Source organism: Microtus pennsylvanicus, chromosome 7 (genome assembly GCF_037038515.1).
Source record: "Microtus pennsylvanicus isolate mMicPen1 chromosome 7, mMicPen1.hap1, whole genome shotgun sequence".
NCBI classification, from domain to species: Eukaryota; Metazoa; Chordata; class Mammalia; order Rodentia; family Cricetidae; genus Microtus; species Microtus pennsylvanicus.
In genome coordinates this window covers 82673503-82690021 of record NC_134585.1, presented here as the reverse complement: position 1 = coordinate 82690021, position 16519 = coordinate 82673503, and the positions used below count along the sequence as shown (strand labels likewise).

Here is a 16519-nt window from a genome sequence, read left to right as displayed (position 1 = left end):
CTATAGGGGGATAATTTTAAACCATGATTTAAAACGGGTAAGAGAATGCTTGTGCACTGTGGGAAGAGTGCAAAGTAGCAAGCATAGAAAATGTAGAAGTTCCTTGATGCCCAGCAACAATAAAAAGAACTGAAGCAGTAAAGTTGGGGAGACGGCTAAGTGAATGAGAGCACCAGCTGCTCTTGCAAAGGACCAGGTTTGATTCCCAGCACCCACTCGAAGCTTACAACCACCTGTAACTCTAGTTTCAGGAGATCTAATGCCCTCCTCTAGCTTCAGTGGGTACCAGGCACGCATGTGGTGCACATACACACACATAGGCAACACACACATACATATAAAATAAAATGAAATAGATCATTAAATTTTTTTTACAATGAAATGGAACTCTCATGATGCATTGATGCCACTACTGGTGTAGAAACAAGGAAATTAATCAAAGAGACACCCATCTAAAACAAATATCTATTCCAAAACTCTTCACAATCTATCTAGGTTAGGGAATTGGGCTAAGTGTCCATCAACAGAGAAACAAAGCAATATGTGTTACAAACACATGGGAACATCGTTTAAGTTGTAGAATGGGAGAGATCACATCATCTTATGTCTGGGACTGGAGATCCTTTTGCTGAATAGCGTCATCTAGACTGCTAAGACCCGTGCTGCGTCACCTCACCTACACGGACACAATCCTACTGAAAGAAGCCAAGGGAGCACAGTGGACACAGAGGCTTGGAGATGGAGATAATGTGGCTGGAACGGAAGAGGACAGGCTCTCAATTGGACTAGAAGAAAATCTTTGAGATTTTTGAGAGATTGAGATTAGAATATATGTATTATACACTTTAACATTACTATGAGTAAATTTTAAAGATTAATCCACAGAACATTACGTATTTGAGGTGGTTATTATTTTCATTAACCTTATTTAACTATTCCATTGTGCTTAGGAGTTGTAACATCATTTTTTGCACCCTGTAAATACATCTAGCTGTAATTTGTCTTTGTGCAATCAGGACAAGAAAAGATTATCTTTAATTTTTTTCAGAAAATGAGAAAAACTCCTTCTTTTTCAATTTTACCCTTTTTTCACCAGAAGTAGGCTTCTGGCTGCTAAAAAGGGGCGTTTTAATTCAACTAGGACTTGGAGAAAATGGAAATTGGAGCAGGTGATTCACAAGATACCCCCAGCTCCGACAAATACTGCGCCCAAACTTCAAAAGTGTGCCCTTGCCATTTCGTGTGTGAAAGTCAATGCTCCTGACTCCTCCAGTGGTCTGTGAGTCAAAAGTCTTGGGTGGAATTTCCTGGAGAATTTGGGGAGAAGGTTGATGGACACAGGAACTCAATGAGAGTTATATGCTGAAGGTGTGGATTGATAAAACCAGGTATAGCTCTTGGCTAGCCACAGCCTCTGGGTTCCCGGGCTGGCACAAGGCGGAGCTCTCATAGGAGAGACACCAGAACTGATCCTGAGATGACCTAAGGGCCCTGCCTATAACATTTGACAGAGCTAATAAGATGCTGAGCCCTAGCATCTTGTGACCAGGCAGATGCCAACCGAGCTCCTCAGAATCAGTTCTTTTCCAGGAGGAAAAAAGTCCTAGTGCAGTCCTGTCTGAAAGAGTACATGAGGGTCGTTCCTTGTCCCTCCCACTCAGACTTATGAATACTAAACATAACCACCATTGCCAAGGTGTGTGCCTAAGGGGTGGATACTCATCAATCAAACTCGGCACAAAATAGAAAAAGTTTTGTAATAAATCTCCAAGCCTAAACTATCTCATTATTAAACATGAACTTCAACAAATCCCATTTGCAAACGGAACGTCTCTGGCATCGTCCCCTAGAATTGAGTGGAATACTGGGTGGGTGGAGAGAATTGGCCCTATAATGCCTCTGACCCGCCAAGCCTCTCCACTAGTCAGCCGAACGCCTCAGAGCCTCAGGTCCGTTTGCAGATAATGTTTTGTGTTTAACAAACTCGCCAATGCAGCGCTGAGCCCTGTTCTCCCCAGAGGGGCCAGGTGGCTGAGACACCTGTCCATGCCTGCAGCCTGCCAGGCTTGGCACTTCCTCCCCACTGCACAGATGGCTGGAGACCCGAGGAGATGGCTCTTTCAGGTGCAGAATTTCTCCACTTATCTAAGAATTTTCCAGAGAGGGATAAGATTTTCCTGTTAGCTATCTTTCCACCCCATTCATTTCAAGTAAGAAGTCTAAGCACTCATAACTTCAGGAGTATATTTTTAGCTTAATTGAGAATGTAAATCAAAAGCCTGTTTTTCAAGTTTTCAATAGCTTTGAAGTTCCATTTTAAAATGGGATTTTCCTGTCTTTATTTCCCAAAGATTTAAGGGTGCCAAACACAATCAAGGGCCCGCCCCTTCGAGGTGCCCCTATGGCCTCAAATTTACTTGTCACTTTTGAGTTCCCCTCTCATTTGCATATGAAATATATATTTCCATGTTATGCTTCATGTTCCAATTCCTCTCAAAATCTCTCCTGCAAACATTTATTGATTATTGTAGGTATGCTATGTCACTACACTGTATACAACCACATCTGCACAGTGTGATCATACAGCGCCAGTTTATGTGGTGGAACTCTGGCTTCCTCTAGATAGAACTCCTACATTTTAGCACTTAGTGACATAGGTGTTTATCAAGTTAAATGGCTCTTTAGCTAGCAAATATCTCATTAATTTCCTATGAGAAATGAAATTTAAGAATGATGTAAAGATACCATTTGATTGCAGCATTGTACATTAAGTTTTTTCTGTTGGAGGAAGGCCTGCTTGTTCGTCCCAGATGCCGAGAACCAAAATAATCACACAGAAATTGTGTTAATTTCTCTCTCTCTCTCTCTCTCTCTCTCTCTCTCTCTCTCTCTCTCTCTCTCTCTTCCTCTCTCCAGCTAGGCTGTTCAGTGGCCTCTTTCAGCAGTTCACACCTTGAGAATCTCACTTTCCCAGATATGCGACATTTTGTTTACCTCTGAGCTCAGACCACCACCACTCCTGCCCTGATTTTGGAGGGAATGTTTCAATTCAGAGGAAATAAATGGCTAGACAAACCTTAACATCATACAATAAAGATTGCAGAAATGCTAACAAGCTGGATTGTCTTTTAACCAGTTGTCCCTGTGATCTTTGGAAACAGCCTTTAAAAAATTCGTTTTCTAAGCAAGAAAATTCAAAAGTAATGCTACCTTAGGATGCAAAAACAGACTCCATCCTGAATTTGACCAAGGCAGTCACTTAAGATGCTTTTTACAATTCAGTTTTTTTTTTTGAACAAATATTCTACAAAGAACTTCTTAAAAGAATTAACACTGCTAGGTAACCCTTTCTCAATACACAAACAAATCCTTACTTATTTTTAATCACTGCCAGCATTTGCAGAACACAGCCCCATAGCCCACAGTGACAACCTGTGCTGCTATTATGATCCCTAACAGACTCAAAGGTATTTGAGGTTGGTGCCAGGAGGAATATAACAGAGCCTTTTAGTCTATCAGAACATGATTTCCATGTAAATCGTCATTCTATGTGTGTTGAGTAAGAAAGGGAACAAGAAACACCTCTGGAGATAGCAATGGTGTTTGGAAAGCAAGATTGTTCCCGTTTAGAAAGTCTGCATACAGGGCTCATCTAAGCTATTTACTAGTAAATTTAGTAGTCTAAACGGGTATGTTTACTTGCCTTTGAGTAATTTATACACTTAAAACTAGATTTAGAAGTCGTGTTAGATCATAAAATGAAAGACCAAAATGAAGATACATAGCTCCAAGATGTGTGTGTGTGGGGGGGGGGGGGGTCTGGTCGACACCCATCTGGTCCGGTCTGGTCCCGTCGAGACCGGTAGTTCCACGTGGAGGTGTTCCAGCTCCCTCCTGAATCCTGGGGCTGGAAGGCCAGACGAAAGGTGTGAGATTTACTTCCAGAGAGGAAAAAGCTTTTGACTTGATTTCCATAGAGCCTGTGAAAACGCAGCTCTTTTCTTACGTGCTAAACACATCCCTGTTGTGTCAAGCAGTTTCATTTACTGTGTTCATAAACAGAGTACGTGCTAAGAGTTAACCCTTCCAAGCATCAGGGCTGTGAAATGAACAGCAAATGCATCTGCCTCTGGACATCAGAGACTCTGCAGCTGTCTGACATGCCAATATTTCTTTGTCTCTGACTCAAAGGAAATTTTACATACAAAGTAAATTTGAGATTCCGTGCTGATACACATTTACTGCTAGGACATTTCTAGTTCAGAATATGAACCGAAGTCCTCATTGCTCTAGGTCCGTCCGCTGTGCACAATCTACTCTACACACTGTACAAACCGAGGCAAGACAGAGAGTAATGTCTTCCCCCCGTGACTGATTTTTCTACACCCCGATGACATTTTTTACTGCATTTATGCCATGTGCCCACAGTCTCACTTCTGTGGAGAGCCTGTGCGTTTGTAGTTGTTTTGGGCGAAGAACATTCCCACTTCTGGTGAAAGATACATATACGCGCACACACACAAGGAAGGGGATTCAGAGAACAGACTCTCTTGGACTATCAAATCTCGTGTTTCACTTTGGAAACATGATGAAGCCATGTTGATTTCCCCAGTTCTGCTGGTTACAGACTGGTTCCCTCATCTGTGCTAAAGGATTAGCATTACAAAAAAGTATCTAACGTGGACTAAAATTCTCAAGCATAAGTACAACTTAGAAAAATAAGCAATTTGAAAATATGGATTTATGATAGCCCCAGATGGAAACTATTACAGTTGTTTAATTTCTTTAAAGTTTATTATTTTTCTTGGTTAAGGTCTCACTCTCTCTCACATGTTTGCATACATATATGACACAGTAAATATTTAAAAAACATAAAGCATAAACACTAACAAATATAAGCTTTATGTATATAATATATACAAAATGTATGTATATATAACAAACACATAGAAATTATATAGTATATAAATATATTTCATATAAATGACAAATAATAGATTATATGTAGAATATTAATTTATGCTTTACATATGGACAATATAAAATAGAAAATATTTTGTAAGAGAGAAAAAGCAAAAATAAAAAAGGATGTATAAACAAATATTGACATTTTAGTAATGATTGACTTCAGTGCGCTATAAAAATATCTAGCAAACTATCCTTTGCCAGAGAATGCACATTTAGTTATATTCGCTGGTGGAATTAGTTACAGTAAAAAGAGTATCGAATTTCAAATGTAACACGAGTTCTTCATTTGTCATCTTAGCTATTACGTAGTTCTAGACGTACAGACAACTCTGGCCATCCTCTAGAATACACACCATTGTGAGAAGCGGGTGGCCCTGGGGGACAAATACTGAGCTATGATCAGTTGCTGGAAATCGATCATGAATCTATTCTCTACTAACTGGGCGAAAAGAATATATGCTATCATGTATATCATATCACAATAAATATCACATATATGTGTGACAGATACATAAATGATAGAGATTATAGATAGAGATACATTCATACTCAATTATGCTAATTTACTATAGTTAACTTTATTAGTCTGTTGATTGAAAAAAAAATATTAATGAAATTACTTAAACGTGTCTCTTTCAGATGTTCAAAATAAATCAGCTTCATCACTGCCAGAAACTTCTACAACAAAATTATCTGTCATAACCCCAGGCAACATGTCAGTAACAAACGCTGTTAACAACGCAAAGAATGGAACAGCTCCTACAGGTAGGACCTTCCTATGCGGATGTAGTTTCCCTTTTAAAAGCAAAATTAGTAGATGCTATATATGTATTCTGGAGAAATATTGTTATAAAGTTAAGTAATACTTCACTATTTACAAATTCCTGTATAGTTTGGAGGCCTTGCCTGGTTTCCTTAATGATATTCTTTTAGATCATTTCTTGTTTGGGAAAGGTTCTATTGTGACTGTTACATAAACAAAGTTTATTTTTAGAGAAGAAAACAATTATCATACCTAAGTCATAAAAATATGCTTGCAAATATCTCAGTTCTCCACTTAAACATGGCACAGCCAACAATTGGAAGCCGTACAAACTGACAGACTTTGTTGGTCATAGGCGCTAATAATAGATTTAGTTTGGAGATTTCTGTAACACATTTATCACAATCGTTACTGGATGGAGCAGCAACTATGTCAAAAATTTTGGCTAAGTATTGAAGGAGGGTGCTTAACCATCTTAGTTAAGGTTTCCATGCTGTGAAGAGACACCATGTCCACAGCAACTCTTATAAAGCAAAATATGTAATTGAGGCTGACTTACTGTTTCAGAGGTTCAATCAATTATTATCATGGCAAGAAGTATGGCAGCCTGCAGGCAGACATGGAGCTGGAGAAGGAGCTGAGAGCGCTATAGCTTGGTCCACAGGCAACAGGAAGTGAACTGTCTATCACACTAGGTGTAGCTTCAGCATGTATGAGACCTTAGAGCCCGCCATCATAGTGATGCATTTCCTCCAACAAGGCCACACCTACTCCAACAAGGCCACACCTCCTCAGAGTGCCACTCTCTATAGGCCAAGCATTCAAACACCTGAGTCCATGGAGGCCATCCTACTCAAACCACAGTAACCATCTTTGAAAATTTGAAATGTCCCTGTGACTGGTGGCACATGCCTTTAATCCCATCACTTGGGAGGCAGAGGCAGGTAGATCCCAGTGGGTGTGAGGACAACCTATTCTGCATATCGAATTCCAGGGTAGCCAGAGCTAATCAGAGAGACCCTGTCTCAGAAAGAAATAAAACGGGAGAAAAAGAAAAGCCATTATAATCACTCGACTAAAAACACAAACACTTCAAGGTAATGTTTGCCACATTGTTTACCTTGTAACATAAGGGGAAAATATATAAATAGGGTTATCTCATTCAGGTTCGGCATCCAAAAGGATAAAAAATAAACTTGCTAGCTAATTGCTAGAAATTTGAATGTTTAGAATGAAGGGTTGGCTGTAATTCTACCGCTGTATTTCTCAGCTCTGTACCTTCCTTAATTTTCACTCTAAGGCCAGGCTCGCACACAAACACATCAACCATCTGGACTTGATGATAACTTAACAGACCAGAGGTATTCATGAGCAGAATCTGTTTCCACTGTGTTCAATTCTACAGTGAGAACCAAACAGTCCTCTCAGAACTCCTTGACTGAATCAGGAGAAAGCATACACAACAGGGGCACGAGGGATTTTAGTCCCGGTATGCTGGAGAATGTTAGCTCCACCGAAGCCAAGCTCCAAACGGAGAAGTCACAGCCTAGAAAGCCTCCAGCCATCTCCTGAAAACTGTGTTTCATTTTGAAGGATTGTCTCACCTCTGTGTTCCCAGGTTTCAAATAGGATTTTTACAAAGTTTGGCTATCTGCTCTCTTCTCCAAGCTTCAACTCTTCAGTGTGAATTTGACTCTAAGTTGACAAGAGCATATTATGTTTGCAATCAGTGATGTTTGCAAAAGAGCTAAGACAGAGACTATGGGTGCTGTGTCACATCCAGCCCCTGTCTAAGAGTCTATGGCCAAAAGTACTGTCCCAATAATAACACAACCCCTGGAACAACGCTTAGTTACATGAACCGTAGAGACAGGAGTTCAGTGAAGGAGTTTGGGCAGGATTGTAATGTAATTTGTGATGTCAGGAATGTGCCTTGTTTTTGCTGAATTAGGATGTTATTTCAAGCCTGCTCATACTGAGGCAGAGAAAGTTGATCTTTTCCTCATTTTTTGTAGTGGGTGTGTCTTATAGTTGAGCATAAATACAGTTGCTTCTCTGAAGCAAGGGTGTGTCACACTTGAACGTAATGTAGCATACACACATATTTCTTCAAGTTTCACTTCATATACACTGATGATAATTTATAATACCCATTTAATAAATATTACACTCTGGTGTGTGTTCTCAAAAGTTCTCCTAGTGAATTTTAAATTCCCACTTTCAAAAGTAAAATTGTGATAAAAGATATAATTTTGCCTTTTATTAATCTGTATTACAAAAATATTCAGACTAATAAAACAAGGAATATTTTCATTATTTTCCCTATATCTACCTCCCTAGATCAGTTTTACAGGTGTTTATCACATTTTTCAACTTTTCTTTTTCATACTTTTCTTTCTTCTCACTTCAATCTCTCTGTTTATTTGGTAACTAAAGTATTATGGAATCCACACTAAAAATGTGTGTCAAATTTTGAGACAGTTTATCAAAAAGTTACAATGCCATTATCAAACCTCCTTTCCAAATGATTATGACTTTAGAATCCCCCAGCATTGAGTACTTCTAAGCGGTAAAATAAGTGTAGCCATGAATACAGTACTGAGACAGGGATCAGTGGGAAGCAAGTCCCTTCTGGGGTCTCTGATGAGACCAAGTGACAACACCTATGGATTGGGAAAGGCAGCTCACTTTGCTGTGAGAAACAGTCTTGTAGAGATGAAGCAGAGCTGGGGGAAGTGAGCAGGCAGCTGGAGGAGGGTGGGTTGAGGTACCAATCTATGGAGGAAGAGCACTAGAGAAGGGAGACATAAAACAGCTTCGGCCTAGTCTGTTTAACACCATCCTGCATTAAGGCAAGTTGGAGTATGCGCACTGGTTGAGCCTATCCTCCTAAAGGCAATACAGTTACACACAGTAATGAACACCAGGGAAAAAAGGTGCCTCGATTCCTTATGTTCTACGTAGAGAGTCAGAGTATGAACAACTTCAATGTCAGGCAGGTTTATAAGCTGGCCCACCCCCACAAACATCCATGACATTGTTAAACCAAACTACTTGTTACACACACACACACACACACACACACACACACACACACACACACACACAGAGCCACTCCTCCTCATCCTTCCTTTCTTAAGGCTAACACATTGATTCTAGCCACAGTAAAAGCTTTTATAAACTAAACAAAAACTATAGAAACCTGTTTCTTTTCACTTTAGGCTTCCTATTCAGATTTGCTTTGTTACATTTCAAAGCAGAGTTGGCCCCATAGACCTAAGTGCCTTCCTCCTGCTGATAGCATTGATTCTATCACAGGAAACGTGCTGGGGGAGTGGGTAAGGTACACAGCCAGAAGAGAATTCTCCTCCTAGCAACATAGTTGTAGTGGCAGAACTGATTGACAGCTTGGCCTGGAGCAGGTCTTGCTTCCAGAGATTTGCCCAATTACAGGCAAGATTTAACCTCTTCCATCATGCCCATCAAGTGACCTGTGCATTTTGTTCAAAGGTCAAACGGTAAGAGTAACATTTAGCAGGCAAAGTGTGTCGTCCTTAGAAAATGAACTTGAAGCACGCAAAAACAGATTTGAAATTTTGTTTATAGCGCTGATTGTTATTCGGCTTAATTTAGAAACATTTGATAGTCAATGCCTTTACTTTGAAGTTCTGGTAGAGTATTACCAACATGATATAACTGGTTAAAAAAAAGTTGAACAAAAACCCCGTATAGGTTCTTAGCTGTATACAAAACAACTTCCAAAATATTCAATTAAGAGATGTTTAATATTAAAGGATTCAAATAAGCTCATTTGAATGTGATTTTTCTCCTCTCAGGTTGCCACTGGACAATGTTAGATGTCTACCAAAGACAGCTTCCATATCTTTCTATTTAGAAAGATAGTGGAAAGAGAGGTCCAAACATGCAGATGTACCTTCTTATATTTTTATCTTAAAACTACTATTACACGATACACATTCATCATGGCGCACACAAACTTTCCTGCCCCCTGCATGGTTTTCAGGGATTGAACTCAGGTCAGCAGGTGTGGCAACAGGTGCTCTTACCCGCCGAGCTACCTCTCCTGTAGCACAAGTTCTAATCGTTCTTAACAATAAAAACTTGGAGTCAGCTATCAGGGTTTGAAAGCTGAAGGAGCAGAGAAACATAGCAGCCAGGCACTTTCTTGTCTCTACCAAGGCTGAGACTGCTGCCTCAGACTGCACTGAGCTCCTGTCTCCTCCCACCTTTATATTCCTCCCTCCGCAAAGTCATATCCCTCTTGTCTCCACCTCACTAGTGCTGGGGTTAAAGGCATGGGATCCCAAGCACTGGGTTCGCCTTTATGTGAGCTTTGTTTCTTTTTGAGACTAGATTAATTCATGTAGCCCAAGATGGCTTTGAACTCACAGAGATCTGTCTGCCTCTGCCTCTGCCTCCTGAATCCTGGGGTTAAAAATGGGGGCCACCACTGCCTGGCCTCTAGTGTCTTAGCTCTGCACTCTGATCTTCAGGCAAGCTTTGCTTGTTAAAACTCAAACAGAATTCTCCAACTCTGCACTTCCTTTTTTTAAAAAAAAAAAAGTTGATAGCGAAGTGGTGTTAAATGAGATAAATTAACTGATAGAACAGCAAGCTTTCAGAATTAATATTAAAATCTCACGTACAAAAACAGACATTAAATTTTAACTACAGCCAGAGGTATTTCCGGCCAGCTATCTCATATGAGGCTCTGCTACAGTGGTGTTTAAGTTGCACATCTTCTGTGCAGGAAATGAATACATAAAACTGCAAAGAAGAGAATTTTTTTTAAAAAACTAGTCTCATAAACGTCCTTGTATGATGAGATGCAACTATGATAGGATTGTGGGCATCACCTTTCCTTTCTCAATTATCTCCCTACCTCTAAGTTTGAGTTGAAAATGAACACTCTGTGGAAAATGTAAATACGAAAAATATAGTAATTTGTGATATAATATCATGTATGTATATATATATATATATATATATGCAGAATCCACTTATGTTTATGTCAACTTCAGTCTGTTTCTCTGAACAGTTGTTTGAAATTGTTGAATTGTTTATGAACTTTAAATTAAAACAAATCACAGTTGCTAATGGTTACCAGCAGTTCCTCATAATAACGGAATATTTTTCACTTCAGAATTTTAATATATTCAGCACATAAAGAGAAATTCACCAAACCATATGTAGCATGCTGCACATATCTGAAAGTGGTTACTGATAAATTAGCAACAATCCCCAAGTGTTACTCTTCTTACCACAAGAACATATGTATATGTGTACACACATGCACACAAGCACGCACACTCACATATACACACAGATGCCCTGTACGGTATTAGATTTATATGAAGAGGGTTTCCTCCATGACTTTGTGGGCAATACCCATCCTCAGCATCTTTTTGCTCTGAGTAATTTCCAGAGCAATTGCTGGCATTTAATAAATATTCTTTTGAATAAGGAAACACAAGGGCATGCAGATCAGCCAAGGACAGTGGTGGGTGTCATGTGCAGTGCGCACAGCTCCTGGTTTTGACAGTTACTCACCGGTAACATTGGCTTCTTTCTCAACATACTTTCCATTGTTCTGTAGTATGCAGGAATAAGGCCCCAAGTTTACTGGGAAATGCATTACAATCTTGCTTCGTATATGCATGACATACTAGGAGTTAGAACTATTTGGGTCTCTAAAGTTTATATAGAAAAAATACAAAGAAAAGATTAATTTCAGAAGTTTTTAACTTTCTCAATGTCTGGTTTTTATTCAAATTTCATTACCATGAGTGACTAAGTTAAGGAAATGAAATATAACTCTAAAATAAATGTTATATTTTGTGATCCTACTTGACAAGGATTTTTTTCCCCCACAGGAAAAATAAATGATTTTTGAAACAGCAAAATTTAGTTTTAAATTAAAAATGATTTTTTTTACATTTTTGATAATATCCAGGTAATAATCTGCAATAAAAACTTGCTGTTTGGATGTTTGGATCACTCATACTGAATGTGTGTGTGGTGTGTGTGTGTGTGTTTGTGTGTGTGTGTGTTTGGCTGTGTGTGTGTGTTTGGGTTTGTGTATGTGTGTGTGTGTGTGTATTTGCGTGTGCGTATGTATGTGTGTGTGTGTGTGTGTGTGTGTGTGTGTGTGTGAATGGCTGTGTGTGTGTGTGTTTGGGTTTGTGTATGTGTGTGTGTATTTGCGTGTGCGTATGTATGTGTGTGTGTGTGTTTGGCTGTGTGTGTATGTGTGTGTGTGTATTTGCGTGTGCGTATGTATGTGTGTGTGTGTTTGGCTGTGTGTTTGTGTTTGGGTTTGTGTGTGTGTGTGTATTTGCGTGTGCATGTGTGTATGTGTGTGTGTATTTGCGTGTGTGTATGTATGTGTGTGTGTGTGTTTGGGTGTGTGTATGTGTGTGTGTGTGTTTGGGTGTGTGTATGTGTGTGTGTGTGTGTTTGGGTATGGGTATGTATGTGTGTGTGTGTGTGTGTGTGTGTGTTTGGGTGTGTGTGTTTGGGTGTGTGTATGTGTGCGTATGTGTGTGTGTGTGTGTTTGGGTATGGGTATGTGTGTGTGTGTGTGTGTGTGTGTGTGTGTGTGTGTGTGTGTGAATGGTGTATATATGGGGGTGGAGGACTGGAAGTGTATGGGCTGGGGGGGGATGAGGAAGTATGGGTGTGAATGTCAGTGTGGCTGTGTATGTGTGTGTGTTTAAATCAGTCATTCAATAATTGCGTACTTGCATTCCCGTTTAGACAAAATAAGCTGAAAAACAGTAAAGGACAAGGGTTACTTGGTACATCTGTAGATTGATGGCAGATCATCTCTAAACCTCATTCCTTGGCAGATGAGACGAGACTGTGGTTAATAACAACATCATCTATCTTATCAAACTAGGAAAAACTGATGGTGAATTGCTCGAGCATCCTTTGACTCCAGCACCTAACTCACTGACAACAGTAAAACATGAAGGTGAGTACTGTTTCATTTTGTTGTTTTTGTTAAGTGTGTGTGTGTGTGTGTGTGTGTGCGCGCGCGCATGCGTGCATACGCACATGTGTGTGAAGCGGCTGGGATTTTCTATAGATAGCATGATGTAATCTAGGTCATCATTTCCAAAGTCAATGCCTTTGATCTACTTAGGTTTATTGTTAGTGGTGTCTCTTTAATAAAACTGCCGGAACGATGCTGAACAGTGGTGAGAAAGGACGTCATTCCTTTCTTCCTAACTACAAGAGATCTAACTACAGGATCTCACCATTTAGTGTGATTTTAAACTCCTGTTTAAATTTTAAATCTCCTTTTAGAGATGCTTTTATAATGCAAGAATTTTACATTTTCAAAAATGCTTTTTCTCAATTTATTGCAGTTTCCCTGTTATTGTTCCTTATTTTATCAACATGGCATGCACCTTTGATTGCTGCATGTTGACCTAACCTTTCTCTCTTGGCAAAAATTCCCCTTGGTCACACTACGGAATACTTCTCCTATGAGGCCAGTTCCATCTATATTATTTTGCTAAGAATTATCATAAGATACATAAGCTTGTGGTTTTTCTGCAACCTTTATCTTCTAATATCACAGTAATAGTAGCATCATCAGATTGAGTTGGGATGTGTTCCCTTCTCTGCAATTTTTGGAAAGATTTTGTGATTTCTTCCTGTTACAAAGGCAAATTTCCACTTTAAGAACACTCAAAATTAGATCAATCTACCCTTATCTATCTTCTTTTTCATCAGAAGAAAATATTCTCTTAAAACTAACTTAAGAAGAACCTGAGTGTGAAGAATTCACTCAAGTGTAAAGCAGGTGAAAAGTGTGGGAGGAGAAAGTGGATTTAGGGACATTCTTTGAGACTTCTGTACAGAGTCTAGTACGAACAGAGAAATAAGAAAAATACAGAAAGTCCGGTTTTAACTCATGCTTTTTCAGACCCAGAGAACTCAAGAACAATGGCAATGGGTTTTTGATCCTACTGCACGTACTGGCTTTGGGGGAGCCTAGGCAGTTTGAATGCTCACCTTACTAAACCTGGATGGAGGTGGGCGGTCCTTGGACTTCCCACAGGTCAGGGAACCCTGATTGCTCTTCGAGCTGATGAGGGAGAGGGACTTGATCGGGGGAGGGGGGGGAAATGGGAGGCGGGGAGGAGGCAGAAATCCTTAATAAAAAAAATAAATTTAAAAAATATAGAAAAGAAAAAAAAAGCAACTAACATTTTCTGCCCCAAATCATCATAGACAAAGCTGTAGGGAAAGAGAGTTCAAAACTCAACATGATGCTGTAGTTTCTAAGGAACAATGGGCTTTATTACTTATTTTTATATTTCTTTATTGTATTTTATGTGTATGACTACTTTGCCTGCATGTATGTGTACTGTATATATACATATGTCTGTGTACTCCACATATGTTTATGTCTGTACACTGTATTTGTACATATGTCTGTATACTATATGTGTACATATATGTCTGTGCACCATTTATGTGCATATACGTCTGGGTACTGTATGTGTGTATATATGTCTGTGCACTGTATATGTGTGTACATGTCTGTGTACTACATATATATGTGCCAGGTGCCACAGAAGCCAGAAGACAGTGACTGATGGCCAACCAGGAGTTACAAATAGTTGTAAGCTATAATATGGGTGCTGGGAATCAAACCTGGATGCTATGTAAGAGAAGCCAGTACTCTTAATTGCTGAGGCATCTCTCCAGCCTGGAAGAAGGAAATTTTAAATTCTGAATTCTGAATCCCTTTGATGATATCAAACAACATCAACTTATTTGATTTCTGGAATTTTTATTATACAAAGGTCACTCTAAGTAGAGCTCAAAATGACTTTTATTTAAAATAAAGTGATATTTTATTTATGGCCTAGATTCACCCCAATTTTTACAGGATCCTTTCTTAGTAAGTGGGGTTTGAAAATAAAGAGATTTGGGGATCCAGCCATCCTGTTAACAATGGCCTAAGGAGCAATGTGCTCCCAGTCCCCAACCACAACTCATTTTAGGTCCTTTTACACTCTCAAGAGTGAGGACATTCTATGTGTACAACCCCAATGAACCTATTTTGTCCAACAGCACAAGAAACTCTCCCATTTTTCTCTTGTTAAAAGTTGAAGTCCAGAATCTGGAGAGATTGCTAGTGGCTAGGATTATGTACTTCTCTTGTAAAGAAAGGATCCAGGTTTAGTTACCAGCACTCACATAGAGAAACTCACAGCTGCCACATCTCTGACCTCTTTGGGTACCTGTACCCTGTGTGTGTGTGTGCGCGCGCACACACACACACACTTTAGAAGAAATGTTTTTTAAAATGTTCAAATACTGCCCAAATTTAGCTGCCATTCTTTTCTCTTCAGCATATCCATATAGCTTGGCTCCAGTTTTCGAGCTCTTGTTCCCAGTAACGAAGACTGGAGAGGTTCAAGTCCTAGTTACACCTGTGTTCCTTCGTAATGGTTTCCTCCCTTCTAGTGCAACACTTAAACTAACTGACTAAGCACACTACTTTACCTCTTCTTTTTATTCCAAAGAAAGAGGCCAAAAGAGTCTTCAATAAGTTTCTGCTGCTCCAGTCTCTGCCAAGGCTTTGAACTATCTTCCTAGGACATTTAGTGTAGACATCCAGACAACCTACAATCTTACCCCAGAAGGCACTGAGGGAATCCAGACATTAATTAAATCTGCCCTTGACTATCATCTTGTTACAAATACAGAATTTCTATAAAGTATTGACTTCAATTCTTCCTTGAATGTGAGTCTCTGTCCGTTGTAAATTTCTAAATTTTATTAACTCCTAGGAGAATACATGTCTACTGCAAGCACAGTAGCACACATTAAAATATTGTCCTAACAAAAAAAATCTGTGGATGTCTTAAATGTATATAGTTCTGAATTAAACTTATTATTCATCATTTAAAAAATAATAATTTCAAAATAATGAAAATAAAATAAATATTTCATAAATCTGTTTTGCCAGTGTTTCATTGAGAATAGTTACGTGTTAGTGTGAGTTTCCTGAGACTTTGTTGTTCTTCTATCTGGCATTGGTATCAGGGCAATACCAGCTTCAAAAAGTGAGTCAGATAACATTCCTTCCCTCTCCAACTTAAGGAAGAGTCTGAGGAACATGGTATTGCTCTTCTTCAAAAATTTGCTAAAATTTGACAATGAATTTTCCCAACTCTAGGCTTTTCTTTGTTGAGACACTATGTAACTAGTGCTTCAATCTCATTGTTACATAGCTGCCTAAATTGTTGACATCTTCTTGATTATGTTTTGCTAGGTCATATGTGTCTAGGAAATTATTCATTTCACATGTTTTGCATTCGTTGGAGTATGTGCTTTCTAAGTATGTCCTAAAGGTCTTGTGAATTTCATTGGTATCTGTTGTGATGTCCCCCTTTTCATCTCTAATGTAGCAATTTTAGCCTTCATTTTCTTTCTTCTCATTCATTCAGCTAAGTTTTTGTCAATTTCCTTTGTCTTTTCAAAGAATCAACTGTCTCATTGAATTTGTGTACTGTTCTCTCAATTTCTGCTCTGTTCATTTCTGAGAGTCTTTCTTATTTATTTATATCTATTGATTTGGGACATGGCTTCTTGTTTTTCTATGACCTTCAGATGTATCTTTTTTTTTTGTATTTGTGTTTTCTCTAAGTTTTTAAATGAAGCATCTACAACTGTAAGTTTCCCTCTTAAGACCGCTATTGTGTCCCACGGGTTCTGGTAAGGTGTATTTTCATTATCACTTAA

At 39.0% G+C, this 16519-nt stretch overlaps 1 protein-coding gene across 2 annotated transcripts in view; it reads left to right on the top strand.

Moving 5' to 3' along the window:
- Emcn (endomucin) overlaps positions 1-16519 on the top strand; it is an 80812-nt gene that overhangs the window by 19026 nt on the left and 45267 nt on the right. For both annotated transcript variants that reach the window (XM_075981267.1, XM_075981268.1), the window contains exons 2-3: positions 5608-5733; positions 12651-12725. In XM_075981267.1, the coding sequence (XP_075837382.1) occupies positions 5608-5733; positions 12651-12725 (201 nt within the window). The remainder of the gene's footprint in view (positions 1-5607; positions 5734-12650; positions 12726-16519) is intronic.